At 38.5% G+C, this 17,500-nt stretch overlaps 1 protein-coding gene across 1 annotated transcript in view; it reads right to left on the reverse strand.

Annotated features, from left to right (window-relative positions):
• Nucleotides 1–17,500, reverse strand: part of LOC138018414 (Golgi apparatus protein 1-like) — a 57,459-nt gene that overhangs the window by 38,108 nt on the left and 1,851 nt on the right. The window contains exons 3-10 of the mRNA XM_068865032.1: nt 16,842–17,020; nt 14,252–14,281; nt 13,937–14,026; nt 11,406–11,615; nt 9,241–9,486; nt 4,054–4,104; nt 2,725–2,860; nt 1,224–1,450 (exon numbers count right to left, since the gene is read on the reverse strand). Of these exons, the coding sequence (XP_068721133.1) occupies nt 1,224–1,450; nt 2,725–2,860; nt 4,054–4,104; nt 9,241–9,486; nt 11,406–11,615; nt 13,937–14,026; nt 14,252–14,281; nt 16,842–17,020 (1,169 nt within the window). The remainder of the gene's footprint in view (nt 1–1,223; nt 1,451–2,724; nt 2,861–4,053; nt 4,105–9,240; nt 9,487–11,405; nt 11,616–13,936; nt 14,027–14,251; nt 14,282–16,841; nt 17,021–17,500) is intronic.

The raw sequence follows: 17,500 nt of genomic DNA on the forward strand, positions 1-17,500 counted from the left end.
GAACCCACAAATGACCAGCTCCCAACGTCAGTGGCTTCATAGCTCAGTTGGTTAGAGTGTCGCACCGGTATCGCGAGGTCACAGGTTCAAAACCTGTTGAAGTCCTGAAATTTTCAGGCTTCTTTACGCAATTGCAAAAGTTGTGGTCATAACTAGCTTCACTTGATTTCATATCTGCAGTTCATACATGTATATGATCCATTTCATATATCATTTCATCAAAGATGTTGTTTGCAAAGTCTAGGGGTCCATACAAATGGGACCCTTTGATAAATAAAGCTAAACTATTAAATGTCTCAACTGAACAGTCAAAGAGATCTACACAGGGTAAGATTGGTTTCGCTGCACTGGTTGACAGTGTTTTTGCCAGTGCAACTCCATGGTAACAGGTTTACTGGAGGATTTCAAATGTAATGTAATTTATGGTGGATGTCTTAGGTAAATAGCTCCCTGAGAAGACATGTAGTTACTAGTAAGAATTTTATACCAAACCCAGATTCTTTGATTGCAGTCACATGATAACATGGCCATGTTGGTGCCAAAACAATAGAAAATGTTACTTCAGATTTGCATAATAATAAAAGTCAAATTCCCAAAAGACTTTTGCACTATAAACCCACCAACATGGCCACTGTGACACCACGTGCAATCAAAGAATTGAGAAAGATTGAAGAAAATAGAAGGGAATCGAGAAATATTGATTTCAAGGCAGCCATGAACTACAGTATGCTTCAACTTCTATTTCACAGCAAGTTTAAGCGTGTCCTCTGCGCGTCTGACAGCATTTCACGACAAAATTTAATCCCTGACCGGCAGGGTTAGTATCTGGATGGGAAACCTCAAAATATACGACTTCAATTTTTCTATAATTGTACTTTTGGCTATGGAAGTATTTTGCAGTTCGAGCACCAAAGTGTAATAATGGCAATGTTACTGCTCTAAAAAAGAGAGAAATGTTTTACAGTCCAAATGTCCAAAAAGGTGCAGTATGAGTAACATACATGTACTTCAAAAGAACTCAATTTGGCCATAAAAATGTCCCTGTCGAATTAGGAATCTGGCACCTTCTCTGTCAGTAATTATCTTTTCTTCGTCTCAGAAGATAAATACAAGATGATTACATCACTTTATTTCTGGTCAGCTATGCACCATCTCATGTTCACGAAACCTTTCATTTTTTAGAATAATGGATAATTCCTCTCACTAAGTTGATAAAAACTTACAGCTTTGAAACAGCCTTCACTTATTGTGTTGTCTTTGCCTTCATGCTCTTCAGCAAGATCCATCAAACAGTCAATTGTCTGTCCTCCACCATCCTTGCCAACTTTGCAGTGTTGCTCAAGCTCGACTTCACATTTCGCAACAACCACTGGATTGATGGAGTAATCTTCCATTAACTGTTGCCGGAGATCAAATAATTCAGCCTGGCATTTAGGACTCACTTTTCTATCTGGAGATGGTAGGAGAAAAAACAAAGCAATAATTACATTTATGGTAGCATTACTACCAGAAATATTCAAAAGGCTTCTTCACCAACAGGCACTGGCAAGGAATCAATTGGTGGTTTTCACGTTACGTCATCGCAGCCATGTTAGTGAACAAAAACAAGATCTCTCATTAGCTCCTTTTGCATGTCCACCAGCAATTGTATGTATTAATACATCATTGTTGTTGGAGTCTCTACAGATTGGTTGCAAACCATTTATCACATTATGTCGTATACAGTGGCACACATATAGCGAATGTTGTTGCATGTTGGAGTATACATGTACAGTGGCAAACTGCATATTGTCCTGCCTATGAAGACGAGGATAAAATACAATCATGTAAAAGGTACAAGAGATGTCACCCTTTCTTTGGTGTCAGTGGTACACGTACATGGGTAAGACTTGCCACTGACCAAAGTCCTGTGTGGATGTGAACTAAAGAGAACCAGTGATTGTTTTGAATACTCGTAAATGGTTTAAGCCCAGGAGTCACATTGTTATTTTAAGTGAAGTACCATTATCCAGGTGAGTGTAGATTACATTGACTGACGTTTGAACAACCTGAGTGGAAGTCATCTTTCGACTCTGACTTCCACCTTGTCGAAACATCAGCCGAGGCAATGTCATCAATAAAACAGTCCTTCTCAGGACTACAATCAACCAGATGATCATACTTCACTTAATTATGTTTTGAATTCCCTTTCACCATGCAAAATTTCCAGCCCAGGTAAACTTGAGAAAGACAGTGACAAATGGAAAGAACGCCTACCGTTTACTTGATAAAAATTAATGGTATGCCTGAATAGTGCTAATCTTCACCACAATGTTTTAACCAAAACCATTTAATGGGACATAGCTTTTCAGTGAGTGATTAAAAAGTCTTTGCTAAAAGTGTTTTTTCCATTTAAGAAGAACCAAACTATCATTGTGCATCACAAGCAATAATTATTACAAAGGATTTTTAAAGAAAACGACAAAACTTTTGAAATTACAAGACATGTTCGATAGAAACATCTGTCATCTTCAGTTGATTAACGTACAAAGCGTTAAGTTGAATTTCTAAGTTGGAAAAAGTGCTAATTACTGTATGCCAGTAACAACGGAATGTACATAAAACATGACAATGTGAGAATTAAAAGGATAGTTTTAGATTTACGTGATGCAGTTGTTGATTAAGGGAAGGTTGTTCTCTTTGAACATGAAAAGCTTCAATTACTTAATTATGCACTTCAATTACCCTCTTGCACTGCTCTCTCCAGGCAAATAAGAATATTAGCTAGGGTTCCATGTTTTGTCTTCCCCTTTTCACATTGATATTCTTCTTTGTATTGTTGATAAAACTTGAAGCAGTTCTTCATTAATGGATAGTTGGCCTTGCAAACAAAATGTTGAGTTAGTTAAATATTCTTCTGTAGTCTCCAATGAGTGGCCCCAACCTCAATAAATTATTTTTAATTTAACAAATGTCAACTTTCCACACCATGGGCGTTTTTCACATGGCAGCCATTTTGCGTCCTGAGGGACTGAAAACTTTTGTTTTGCACCCCATGAACTCACTGCCAAACACATCAACTGGAGGTTTGGAGTACGAACTTGATTGCCTTTGACCCGTTTTGGCCGTTGGATTATGAAAGTCCATAAAACATATTATTAGTATTGTTATCACTTCAAAGAGGTAACACGAATGGCCTTAAATTACAATGACATGAAAACTTGATTTTCGTTTCACTTTTCAAAAAGTTTAGCAGAGTTTGTGACCTCAGGGATAGACAGTCTAAGCTGCCAGCTCAGCAATCAGACAAACAACTTCTGGTTTTGTTGAGTTTCATGGCACATTAGAAATGAAGTGAAATAATATTAGAAAAACATATTAACTAAATAATTATTTGCAATAGCTAAAGAAATTTACCCCAGTACACAAAAAATTAAAAGAACTTTTTCATGATTTGGGGCACTTTAAGAATTTTGATTATGCTGTTCATGTCTGTTGCCATTAGTTTTCAAGATTTCAAATCTTTCAGGGCCCTCATTACACTGTAGGATTGAAACACCACTTTTATCTACATGTACTTCTAGAAATAATTTATAACAGTAAATTTGAGAAGCTACGCAAGGGGAGAAAAGGGCATTACTAGACCACAAAACTGCGAAACAGTGAAACAAAATACCAAAACACAATGTATGACTCCACCATACATTGAAAACTAACCAACAAAGAATGGATTTTGAGATTAAATAACGTTTTAGGCCTAAAATCCAACCTTTGTTGGTTAGTATTCAATGTACGGTAGGGTCATACCTGGTGTTTCGGTGTTTCATTTCGCTATTTCGCTGATTTGCCATTTCATGGTTTAGTAGTGCCCAGAGGAAAACGGTACTAGGCTTCACTCTTGGGACAAAGGTAAACAAAAACCTGCAAATACCCAGTCATTACTGCTATTCTTGTATTGGCAACTGTGTGTGTCAGCCCTTAAACCTCATAATTATTTTGATGGTTGCAAATATGCACATGAACAATTAATTCCTCCCTTTCCCCCTTCATATCAAGCAAGACATCTACATGTACCTTTGGGTCTTTGGCTTCCACTTTTTGCCTCTCTCTCAACTTTTCTCGACACTACAAGATGAAAAGCCAACACTCACTGCTGATCATAAGTACAATAAAAGTATTGTAAGTTATGATTATGGTTAGCTGCTCCAAGCAAATTTAAAGAAATACGAAAAATAACAACACTACTTCTATCACATGACCAGAAGGTGGGAGATCCCATGAGATAGCATGGCGGCACTTGCTCAAGTCATTGCACGGTTTGCGCTTCGCATGATCAGACGTTTTACTTTGTACAACAAACTAAAACTGAAAAATCTTCTTTCTGGAGCAACAAACGTAGCCAGTTCTTCAAGTCTCCAGGTTTTTTGTGTTCACATGGTTGACACACATTTACGCTTTAGACCATAACACAGTTAGGGTTTTCTAGTATGGATGACTTCGACAATATGACCGCAGAATTGAGTGCCACGCCTACATGCAGGCCTAGGCAGCTCGACAAGTTCCTATTTCTGATAAAAAGATGCAGCAAATGAATGGCAATATTACCAGGCAGCTTTATAGCTGGGACAATCACAGCTCCAAACCTGACTGCCACGACCCACCTGATAGAGGAGAATCTGCGACTCAGGATAAGGCAACAAAAGCCTCGCAGGGAGGCAATAAGGACCTCAACCTGAAGGGAAAAACAGGCCCTGTTATCGAGGGTGAGCTGGCCAAGCTAATGAATGCTCTTCTCAAGGATAAAATGAGCGTTGACATGCTCAAAACAAAGCTAGATCAATATTTGCCCCCCAAAAATGTCGAGGGCCTGCACACACCCAAGGTAGATCCACTGATTTGGGACCAAATATCCGTGTCCGTGCGAAGGCAGGATGGTGGCTCCCAAAAGAACCAAAGCACGCTTATGGGTTGTACGATTACCATGCAAAGCAGCAGATATAGTTATGAAGAAATATGCAGAGGATTGTGAATTGCTGGCATTGGTCACTGATGCTATCGCTCTGGCCATACAATGCCATCACAAAGCAAGCCACGCAAGGCAGCTTGCAAAGAAAAAGAGTTGCACAAGGACTATGGTTCTGTCTGTAGCATGGTCGTGGGAACGTCCGAATTTCTTTTCAGGTGATTTGTCTAAGCTCACCAAGGACATCACCAATACAAACAACCTGACGAAGAAAATGCGCCCCTCCAAGTCGACTGGTCATGGAGGCATGTACAGACCTCACTCACACTGCATGCATGGATCCTTCACTTGCCAGGAAGACAACAGATTTAATCCCTACCAGTACCAGGGCTCCAAAAATTCGCATTTTTTAGGCCGCGGCCAGTATCCAAAGTTCAAGGTACGTGAAAAGCTCGTCATGTCATCATGTAGCGGTGTTTTTCAAAAAACAGGCTTGCTAAGGAAACCAGTTTTCAAGCTGGTAGACTATGCAACCTTTTAGCACAGTGGGAAGGCCTCACTTTCGATCTAAAATAGAGTTTATAGGCGATATTAAGCCTCAACAAAGTTCTCATAAACCAAGTACATTCAATGCTAAAGAATGAGCTTCTGTTCAAGCTGAAATCGATAAGCTTATCATTAAAGGTGTCATAGAACCGTCGTCTCCGGAAAAGGGCGATTTTGTATGTACTATCTTATTGCACCCCAAAAAGGATGGCAGTCATTCTACTATCCTAAACCTGAAACAGTTTAATGAACTTGTAGAGTATCACAGTAGCTTCGGTGGACCTGAAAGACGCCTATTACACGGTCCCCATTGACTCCTCCAACCAAAAGTTCTGTTTTGAAGGCGAGTACAGTGTATTTTTCAGTACACTTGTCTTCCAGTGGTCTGGCCAGTGTGCTCGTAGTTCTGGGTACATCGATGATTCCTTCATATCTTCAAGGTGACACATTTCAGGAGCGCCAACCACGATGACACCACAACAATGTTTATGCATTTAAGGTTCTTTGTACACCCTCATAAATCGGTATTAATTTGCCATCTCAAGAGACTGACATTTCTCGGCTTTGATTTGCACAAATGACAGTTGCACCCACAGAAACCAAAATAAATTTTTTTTTTCGCAAGTTGCAACTTGCTTCTCCAGCAAACCACCCCTACCACACGACAGGTAGCTGAGTTTATTGGCATTTTGATTTTCACCTTCCCAGGGGCAGAATATGGCCCATTACATTACTGGCATTTGGAGTGCGACAAGTACAGCACCGTAGTTGCCAAAAGGGTTTTTTTTTTTTCACACTGGCATTGACAGAACTTCGGTGGTGGCTTGCACATGCCACGCGATAAAAAGCCCAACATTTCTCAAAGTAACCCTAGCATAATTATTATACAATCCGATGCTTCAAAGTTGGGTTGGAGGGCTGTATGTGGTGAAAGAAAGACAGGAGGTCGGTGGACACGACAGAGGCCCAGTCCCACATCAACATACTTGAGCTACTTGCGGCGTTCTTTGCTTTGAAATGTTTCTGCAAGAATGTGTAGAACATAGTGTATAACAATACAATACAATACATACAATGTACTTAATTGACCGTTCCCCATAGGGGCTTTTCAGGGCCAATGAAACACGACGATACAACGAAACAGAACAACAACAACTGTTAAGAATCCCAACCGGCCGTGAAATGATTTACATATCCAAACAGTCTCAGAAGAGCTCGTTTCGCAAAATACAGATTTTTGAATTTGCATATTCTGCAATTGCGCTGTTTTATTCTTTGCTTAGGTTTAAAAATCATCACTGCATCGAGTTGTATATACGAAAAGGGTCAAAGAATCGGAAGAGATTGGTCACACATCGTTACAGTCTTCCAAGAGCTCGTTTCGCAAAATACAGATTTTCGAATTTGCATATTTGCTGTTTTATTCCTTGATTAGGTTATGGCACGGAGGAATCTGACTGTTGTGATACTTGATATGTTCATTTCAGTACATGTTTCTTCATTTCCTTTTGGTTTCGTTTCGCAAAATACAGTAAGCCCTTTATTCAGGAATGAGAATTTTTATTGTCAACTGGAATTAATCTGTACTCTTTTGGACATAAAGAAAGAGTTGATTTGTTTGTTTGTTTTCCTCTAAAATGCAAGCGAACAAGTGCTTTTTTAATCCGTTTGCCCACCTGGTTTTCATTGTGCCTCGACAGTGACAAGGAAATCTTGCCCTTATGTTCTAAACACGTATTCGCAATGAGTTTTCGTAAAATTAGGGGGAAATCTCACCAGTTTGTGTTTTCAGAAGTTTGTTTAAAGCACCCAAATGTTATTATTTTAAGTGCTGGAGCAGATCGTGTTTGAAGTTCGTCGTTTCTTGGTTGCATTGCCGTAGTTTGCTGATTCTTCTATCAAGCCAACCTGGCATGTTTCAATGAAATACATCAAAATGTGAACGATCTTGTTTTCAGAGATAAAGTGGAATAAAGTACATCAGTAAAACTCTTCTTTGACCTTGAACCGACAAAGTTGTTTTTATGGCTTCTTATTTTAGCAAGATTCCTATTCGCTGGCTATTGACAGTTGACTCTGAAATGGCTTCTTTTCCTTTTCCATTCGCTCGCTGAGGGTGTGCCTGTTTTCTTTTAAAACTCATTTGGTTCAAGAAAAATTATTGCCAAACTGGTGAATTACAAAGTGAATTTCACTGGAAAAACTGATGTCGCACTCATCGCTTCCTGATTCATGTGATATCGGTTTTTAGCACAAAATTTACCGTGGAATTCACTAGTTAGGCAATGAATTTTTCCCTAGAAGAAAGGAAAGAAAATGGTTTAATTATCAAAGCAGCAACCGGAAACATCGAAACGCGGACAATTTGAAACCTTTTATTTTTACAAACCCTAAAGGAAGTACAATTAAATAAATAACCAGGGAGCTCCGCTTTTAGGCTTGGCTAAATCTATATAATTATTAGTGAGAGACAGGTGGATCACCTTGCCCCATTGTTAAATGATGTGCTGAACTTTCTGTTTACCCTTTACAAGAAAGGTCTTACTTACATGTATACTCTACATTGAACACAGTCTGCTCGGCAATAATTATCCGCAGTTACTAGATTTATGAAAGGTGTTTTTGAAACTCATCTACCTACTATATACATTGTAATCGTATCTGGGATGTATCAACTGTGTTCAAACCCTTAAGTACTATCCTAATGGCACATTATCACTCAAAGATTTAACTTACAAAGTTCTTATGCAGCTGCTGTTAGTTTCATGTCAACAAGGCCAATCTATTCACCAGCTTGATCTTCAGCATGCGAAGATGGAAGAAGATCTATGCTCCTTCAACGTCTCGCAACATACCAAAACTAGCAGGTCTGGGCCGCCACATACTAGGATAGAAATAGCTAGATACCCCCCAGATCTGACTACCTGCCTGTTTTCACACTTAAGGGAATATATCCACCATAATACATGTAGGAAACTCAGGGGAAGTGAAACTACGTTATTAATCACCTATGCCCAGCCTTAAAAACCTGTATCTGGGGACACCATTTCAAGATGGACTAAAGCCACTCTTAAAATGTGTGGCATCGACACTACAATGTTCTCTGCGCACAGCACCAGGGCAGCCTCTGCATCAAAAGCAGGGGTGAAGGCAGTCCCTATCCACAAGATTATGGCCAAGGCTGGTTGGCATTTGGCACAAACATTTTACTGAGTCAACATAACTATAGGCCAGAAATAGAAGAGGCCAGCATTGCCTCCCTCTGCGCTCCTCAGCAGCAATGTATAATAATCAGCTATTTTTGCAATTGTTATTTAATTAAAGTAGGCCAGGTATGAATACAGCTTGTCGTTATTGATGGCTCTACCCACCTTATGCTGTCTGAAAGGGCAAATCAGGGCTTTAAAGTCTCATGGGATCTCCCTCCTTCTGGTCATGTGATAGAATTGGATAATTAAACAAGACTTACCTGTAAGTTGAAATTTGATTGGGATTCTATCACATGACAGCAGAAGGCAAGGAAATCACATGCCCGCCGCTTCTTGGCTTCCCCGCCCTTTGTCAGCACCTGCTGCTGTGTGTATTATGCTTGACACTACCATTCGATGTCTTTAAAAAATGACTCGTGCAAGCACCATGCTCTCTCATGTGATCTCCTTGCCTTCTGCTGTCATGTGATAGAATCTCAATCAAACTTCAACTTAGAGGTAAGTCTCGTTTAATTATCCAATTATATAATAATTTCTTTTTACCTCATCACTCATTGTCTCTTCCTTCTTGTGTTTTTTCAAACATTTGTACACTCTACCCTCACCAGATGGTATCTTTTCACAAAACCTTTCTCTGTCATCTATACAAGCATAGTATAATGGTCTATCGAGGTGGAAGTCATCAGACGACAACTCTGCAAGTCGGAATATCTGCTTCTGGCAATCTGGTGCAAGGTCTTCTTGATGTTCCTCAAGACATTCAAGCACATCATTTTGAGAATGGATTTCCTGCAAATAAACAAAATCACGCTCTCTTTAGGAGGATAAAAGTAATCAATACAAGGTTAAAATCAAGACAATTCCTGTCAGATGTTGCTTGGCTCAGGGGCAGTTCCCACAACATGCATGTCAAGAATGTATGTGCAACTAGCAGTAATCATAGATGATTAAAGAGTGCATTCGAATATGGTAGGTTTGGTATGTTAAAATGTGATTCTGTTTGGGAGAAACCAGGCTTAATGAAATTTCAATGCATTTCAACGCAGTTTGAATGCATTACAATGCATTCTAACGTTTGCCAATGATTCATAATGCAATTACGTTTCCCATCGATCGTTGGCAATTTTGTTCATTAAAATGATAATTGTTTCACAATGATTTTCCAACGCTTTTCAACGCATTGGCAACATCCACTAAAATCAGGGTTATGGAAAGTGTTATAGTGTCTTAGCTGGAAAGTAATAAATCAATCGGAGACTTGTATCACATATCCTTTGTCTTTTCATTTTGGGAGAACTTTCAAACAAGGTACGATACAAACACAATTACGTCACGGAAAAGCATAACGTAACACTCAAATTCAGTTCAACTCCTTCTTCACCCTCTTTTGCTGAGCAAAATGGAACAAATTACTACACAAAAATCTGAATTGGTTTTCAATTTCTTGGAGCAAATTAAACAAAATTATTTAATGCGTTGCTGTGAAAAACAGCTCAAGGTTTTCCCAAATAGGGTCACAAATAGCAATGGCTATGATGTCATTCATGTTTGCCCTTGCTGTATTCTGTGGGGGGCACAATTGGAGTCTCAAGATCGACTGGTTGTCCCAAAAAATCTCAATTCAGTCTGCATTAGAACTGCGTTCTGTCGAACACAATGAAGGCTCATCATCCAATGAGTGTAGCATATTTCCAAATTTACCTATAAGGTCTGGCACTAACACATGGAGGGGTTAGTTTCTAAGAAACTGCAGTGCTGCGGCAGGGAGTAGTGAAACACATAAACCATGGCAAGAAAATGAATGGTTCCAGCAATGGTTTCATTCACAAAAATTCAAGAAAAATTTTTCGTACAATTACCACAGTTTTCCTACCACTTGAACTTAGGAAATTCTGATTGGCTCTCAAAAATAGAAATGATTGTGGCATACACTGTATACCTGATAATTTTATACAGTACTTGCGTGATGTATTACACTTTTCAATAATCTTTTGTGCAATCTGTGAGCTGACATCTCCAGCAATAGCCCTTCCTCAGAGCAAAGTGCTAATGCTCAAAACACTACATGTAGCTCACAAAAATTATTAATCTCTCTTATGGTGCTTAAATTAATAACACAAAATTTTCCTGAATTACCAATAAAAAGGTCTGTCATTGAGAAGCAAAAAAAAATAAAACAAATTTACTGTCACAAAAATTATCAAGTTCCCACATAACACAAAAAAATATATATTGTCAGAAACGGTATTTCCAACCTCTTATTTTGGAATTAATTTATTATGATGGCTTGGTAAGAATAATATGTATTTTACCAACTTGTTCAGTGCAGGGGTTTCAATAAAATTTGAAGTTACATGTACATGTAGTGGCTGGTTCGAGTAGATTAAGCGACAGTTGCCATTGTCAAAATGAACTTTTATCTAAGGTTGGAAGGATCTGTCTTTAATTATCTCAGTTTATTTTTTGTGCGTTAATTTCCACAAAAATTTCCTGAATGTGCCCGTTCAGCTTAAGTAGGATGAAATCCACTAGTCCTACAGGAATACCCACTTGCTCCTAGTTAGTGAGCAAGCTTTTCTCTGCATACTGTTTAAGAGAAAATTGCATTACCAGTCACTAATTATCCCTCTTATTTGCTGCATTCAATATGCAAGAGTTATTTCTGAGCCTCTTGAGCGTCTCAGGGAATAAAGAGCAAGTAAATGTACCTCGTCAATGTCCTCTGTTTGTATTCGACCACATTTGCGCTGGTTTATATCTGCAGAACAATCCTCCAAGAACCTTTCAATTAAGCGGTAATCGCTGAAAAATATGGCTTGCATTTTGGTCATCATGTGTTTACAGGAGGGCGTGGTTAAATTCTGCCGATGCTCTAAAAGACAGGGAATAATCTTCCCCTGCTGTTTACACTCGGGTAACTACAAAAGAAAAACAATGAAAGAAAGAGAAAACATCACTTATTTATTAATTTCTTATTTTCTCAAAAGAATATCACATTTCTGATTGGTCAATGGGCCTTAATCACACGGCGGCCATGTTGAATCCCGAGGGATTGAGAACTTTGCTTTGCCCCACCACAACTCGTCCCAAATATTTTAACCCAATGTTTGGGGTACAAAATCTATAATAATTATTGTCTGTGGCCAATATGGCCAATGCGTGAGTAAGGCCCAAATAGCTTTAAGTGCAATAAGGAATGGAAACACAAAAATTTTGTTGAGCATAATAATAAAATTATATCAAAAATGTAAGAACTTGATAATGCATTTCATGATTTATGGTCCCAAAGATCTCAAATTGCACTTGCCTACGGTTTGTGCAATTTTGAGAACTTTCAAAGCATCTACTGTAATCACTTGAGCCCATAAATCACGAGATGCATATTTAAATTAAATACTTCTAGTGATCGACGGAGCTTTGACAGCCCATACATTTTGATCGATGAATCAATGGGCATAACAGTTTCAAAGAAATTGATAATTTAAGTACATATTCGTGGGGAGGGATAAGACTTTATTTTTGTGCAATTTAGAAATCTGAAAGGGTACTGCAGCAGTAATTAAGAGGCAATAGATCGAATAATATTAATTCTTGAATATTAATTAGCTGGACCCCCAAAATTTTGCAATGCAAATTTTTCAAAAAGGGGTCCAGAGGACCCCCAAATTTGAAAACCTGGATACGTCTCTGAAACCCTGATGAAACACTCACACCCGTTTTTGAAATAGAACATCAAAGTTACATGTATGGTTAACTGACACACGTCAAAACAAGGTATCTGCTGACCAGTATCACCTGACCATACTGCAAGCTCACGTTTAGACGGTTTAAACGGTTTCGAAAGGTTTTCGTATGGAAAAATTCATTCCATATAAGTTTTGGGGGCACGAAGTGCAAAATATCCTGTCTAACTAGTTTCTGTGTGAATACATGGCAGAGGGCTAAATAATTAAATATTCAAGTTGAAATCAACAACACGGGCACAAAGCCACCGATTGATGATATTGTGGAACTTACAACGCTGGGTAAACACTTTTTTTTCAAAATTACGCAAAATAATTCAATGAAGACACTTACATGCCTTGCCAGAGTTTCAGACGAACGCAAAAAATGATGGAAACCAACAGTAAGATAAAATAAAGGCCGTATAAAATTAGACAGGAAGAAATGTGTGAAAAATTAATCACGCGAAAACTCCATTGTTTTCTCCACTAGAGAGTCTCGAAAATTGTCTCGAAAATTTCTCGAAAGCCCTCGAACATCTCGAAACTCGACTCGAGCCTCAATCCTCGAAGTTTTCGAGAATCGAGGATTGAGAATCGAGTTTTGCGGATCGAGGTTCGAGGGACAGTCATCTTACATTTGCACGGTACTGTACGTCAGAGTAAATGCAGTAGTTTATCCTTACCTATACTTGAAGAACAACATTTGGGAGACATTTTGTGACGTTATCATTGTCTGTATTCCGAGACATGAGTGATGTTGAAGTTGGCCGCACAACAAGGAGACACTTTTTGGTGCTTATTAAAATCTGAGTGCATCTAATTATTACGGACCTCAAGCAAGGGCGACAATGACAGCTACGAGAACATTGTCTAAAACTATTATTTCCTGTTACTGAAAATAATTAAATGCGATTACTCCAAGTCGCTCGGCTTGGAAAGTGTGAGCACACATTCCAAGAATAAAACTGGTGAGAACGGTGTGGATATTTGGAAAGAAAGTTGAAAATTCATCATCAGGTACATTGTACTCTCGTCTTCCACACAACCTCAAATTGGATCATTTTGCATCATTGTCAAGATGAGAAAGTGTGTTCCCATAGCGGCCATTGTCGTAGTCCCTTGCTTAATTAATTAAGGTCCCTATCACTGGCATTTCTGGACATCACATATCTGGCCAAGTTAATTTTCAAGTGCAGAAATTACTACTGACTCAGCACCAAATGCAAAGGAATCCGTGCTGAGTCTCGCTCAATAGGCCATTTCCGAGTTCATGTCTGCCTCCTCTTCAAAGAGAGTCTACAGTTGTAAGTGCGAAGTTTTTGTGATGGCAATTAGTTCTACTTTACATATGAATGAAACTTAATTTTCATAACAAAACCTTTGCACTTAGACTCGCCTTGAAGAGGAGGTAAACATGAACTCGGAAATGGCCTATTCATTGTCTGTGTTTTGAAAAAAATATGGCAATCGACAGAAATAATCAAAAAACATTATAGGATGACAATATCACTTACTAGTTTTAAATCAGCAACACAAAACCTTTCTTCAACTGATTTTTCAAACTTTGCATCTTTTGAAAACGTCCTTTTGTATTCCCACAACATCTGAAAAATAAAACATTTCTCTCAGAACGCATTTCGGGTATTTTGAACATCAAATTGCAGGTCCAAGAAATAAACAGATCATAACTTCTTAAAATGTAGTGAATTCAATGAAAACAGCCAGACAATTTTACTCATCAATGGGGGAACACCTCAGGGGAGAAAGAGTTTAATTAAAATTCAAGCCAAGGTAAAATAAAACACTTTTTTTTCAATTTTTCAGCTTACATGGTGGCACTCCTCAGTCAAGTCATCTTCCTGCAACAAGTGAGAATGTGAAAAGTCTTGTTATTGATTATTCACTTACATGTACACTGTCACGTCTGAAGGGAGACAAACATTCAATTTCTTTGTTTTTGAGTTTGCGTTCCAAAAGTTTAGTTCACATGACAGCTTGTCAAGTTTTCGTCCAATCACAGAGGAAATAAACGCAATTTTACTGTCGTGCAAGTAAAATGTAGTCAATGGTTGTGACAATATTATATCTGTAACCCTTTCACGGCGGCTCTGTTTTCATTGTAGCGTTTGTGCTGTCTAGTTGCCAAGAAAATACCAAGGATTTACTGTATTCTTGCTTTGAACTTCACGGCTTTGTCGTCGCTAGCAGGCTAGTGAGATCCACGGCATTGGCGCTTTGTTCAAAGCTCTATTCGAGGCTAAGAGTTGACATATGTAACACTAAGTTCTCTCGTAGTACAGCTCTTCTGACTAGCTATGCCAGCAGACATTTGTCTAGCTATAAAAGCATATGAAAACTACAGTAGAACCCTGGTAACTCGAACTCGGATAACTCGAACTCCCCCCTAACTCGAACTGAGTCTCATTTCCCTTGGATTTGACCCAACTTTTCTATCATTTTTACTCAGTTAACTCGAACTCGGGTAACTCGAAAACCCCGCTAACTCGAACTAAATTTCATTTCCCTTGATCAAAATGTACCTCGATAACTCGAATTTCTCACCACGGATGCCCATTGAGATATCCCATTCGCTTTTCTTATCGTGTGATAGAATTCTAACATTAGAACAAAGACTGCAGCAATTTGATTTAAATAGTGCAACGAACAGATCAAGTATGACAATTATTAATTTTACCGATCATAAGTTTAATTTGTACTGTATTGTTTACGGAAGTGCTGAAATTAAAAGCAATAAACTATTAATTATTAACCTGGAAAATTGAATATTTTAATCGAACCCGATAAGTCGAAACCCCGCTAACTCGAACAGTTTTTCATTTCCCTTAGGGTTACAGGGGTTCTACTGTATTTAGAAATCACTTAACATGTTCAGACTGTTGTTCAGCGCATTTAGCACTCAATATATTAGTGTGGTTTACAACTTGCTTTTTTTCCCTCCCTCCCTCCCTTTGGAGTCGAGGTTGGGGCTTCGTTGACTGTCAATAAACTCGGAACACTCCTATGTGGTGCGGTTAAGTCTGCGCAGTGGCTTCCCCCAAGCTTGTTGGCTGCGTTGCGTTTTGAATATCGCCTGCTAACCTATACTCTTGTCTGATCCAGCACATGCTGTTAAAATGTTATCACACCTGGATCCCCAAGGTACAGAATGAATATGCAAACTGAATTTCAAAGCACCAACGCAACAAAACACACTGTCATGAAAGCCTTTTATGTTCGTCTTACTACGCCGTGACAGCTGAGAACAAAGAATATTGACTACCTTTCATCATGCGTAATTCTTCCATCTTTACATTTAATAATTTGTAAGTTTTACGCTTTCATGATGAACAAGGCATAAAAGGGGGAAATCTTAAAAAAAACTGTGTGGATTATGCGTAACTTAAGTCGCCACCAGTGCAGTCCGACAGGAGATATATGACTTAGAATCAAGGGCGCTTCAAATTTTGCATCCTTTCCTAATACACGTAGAAATGTTTACGGGATAGTTGTTGAAAAGCTCCAACCTTGAACTAAACCTTATCAATGACTCAAATATTATACCTGCGAAGAACCGTAACTGTATACCCGAAGTTTGTTAAGCAACTCCTTGTCGCCTGTTAATTACGATCATTTTTGATTCAAAATATTAAGGGGTTTAAGGGGTATTCAAGGAGGGGGCTACCTGGAGGGGTAAGGGGGGATAGATCTGTAACACAAGCATACATGTAAGCATAAGAAAATGGAAACGATTCCTTTTTCTTATTCTTATGTTTATGCTTGTGTTACTCCCCGTTTACACAGCTTATGCTTATGCTAATGCCACAGTGTAAACCAGGCTTAAGACAAGAGATTTCCCAAACACGTGTAAATTTCTTGATAGAATTTCTGCTGATCTTTATACCATCAGCATTGAACAGATCTCGAACAATTTTTAGAAATCTTGACGTTCGCTGGAAAAAGAAAAACGAGAAATGCGTTTACTAAAGGGACTTTATTATAATCAAATGTGCCTACCATTGCAGATTGTAAATACGGCAAATATGCATATTAATTATTGATGCAATCAATCAATCCGCAAGAATATGCAGATTTCTTTGATAGCATCTGCCTTAACTAAAAGCAAAAGCAAAAGCCATACTGCATCCTCTCTTAAAAGCAGTGTAAATCAACCAGAACAAATCTAAGTGAAACCTTTCAGTTACCGTAGACAAGGTTTTACCTCAGTCAAACTGGAGATTGAATCTGCAGTTTCACCTTGTCAGAACCATGGCAAATGCACAAATAGTTTCGAGTGGTACTGTACAACTTGTTGTTTACTCATTTTATTGCAGTTACAGGGAGACCCTCGAGATTTTAAAAGGTCATCATCAAAATCCACCACAGGTTCTCAACTTTTTGAACAGCTACGACACTTCTTACCTTAGCTTTCTCCTGCAAACAGACAAGAAGAGCAAAATTGTTTCCTTTGGGGATTTCAGGGCACAAGCGTGCTATGTCTTCTGTGCATTTGGACTGGTTCAGTCTTTGTCCTCCCATAAATCTCAGTTTGGGATTGTTTTCCTTTTTCTCCTCCTCTTTTGCAACAGAAGGCTTATCAGCTAAATAGAAAAAAAGTTACAGTAAGGACATTTGAATCGTGAACACTTGACATTTTTGTGTACATTGTTTTTTCGACGACGAAGAAATAAAGGCTCTTCTTATGATGTATAGTAACACACACGTATAGCATTTTGTAAGTGTAAAAACATTAAATACTCTTGTCAAAAGGACGAGCCCACATTCTATAGTCACTAAAAAAATGTACAAAAATATCAAGTGTTATGGTTCGAGTGTCCTCACTGTAACAGTATTTCTTTTTCTGTTATTTGGAATCTAAAGCACAGCTCAAGAATAATAGTAATAGCAACTAAAGAGAAAACCATTTATGCAGTAAAACTGTACAAAACAGATTCTTCCAAACCATGATGATGATGATCGTAATAATAGTGACGATGATGATTTTTATTATTATTCGATTCTCTCTAGTTGTCGGGTGTTCTACGGGGTAATGTTTATTGTACCTCAGCAACTCCCCGTAG

Source organism: Montipora capricornis, chromosome 10 (genome assembly GCF_036669925.1).
Source record: "Montipora capricornis isolate CH-2021 chromosome 10, ASM3666992v2, whole genome shotgun sequence".
NCBI lineage: Eukaryota > Metazoa > Cnidaria > Anthozoa > Scleractinia > Acroporidae > Montipora > Montipora capricornis.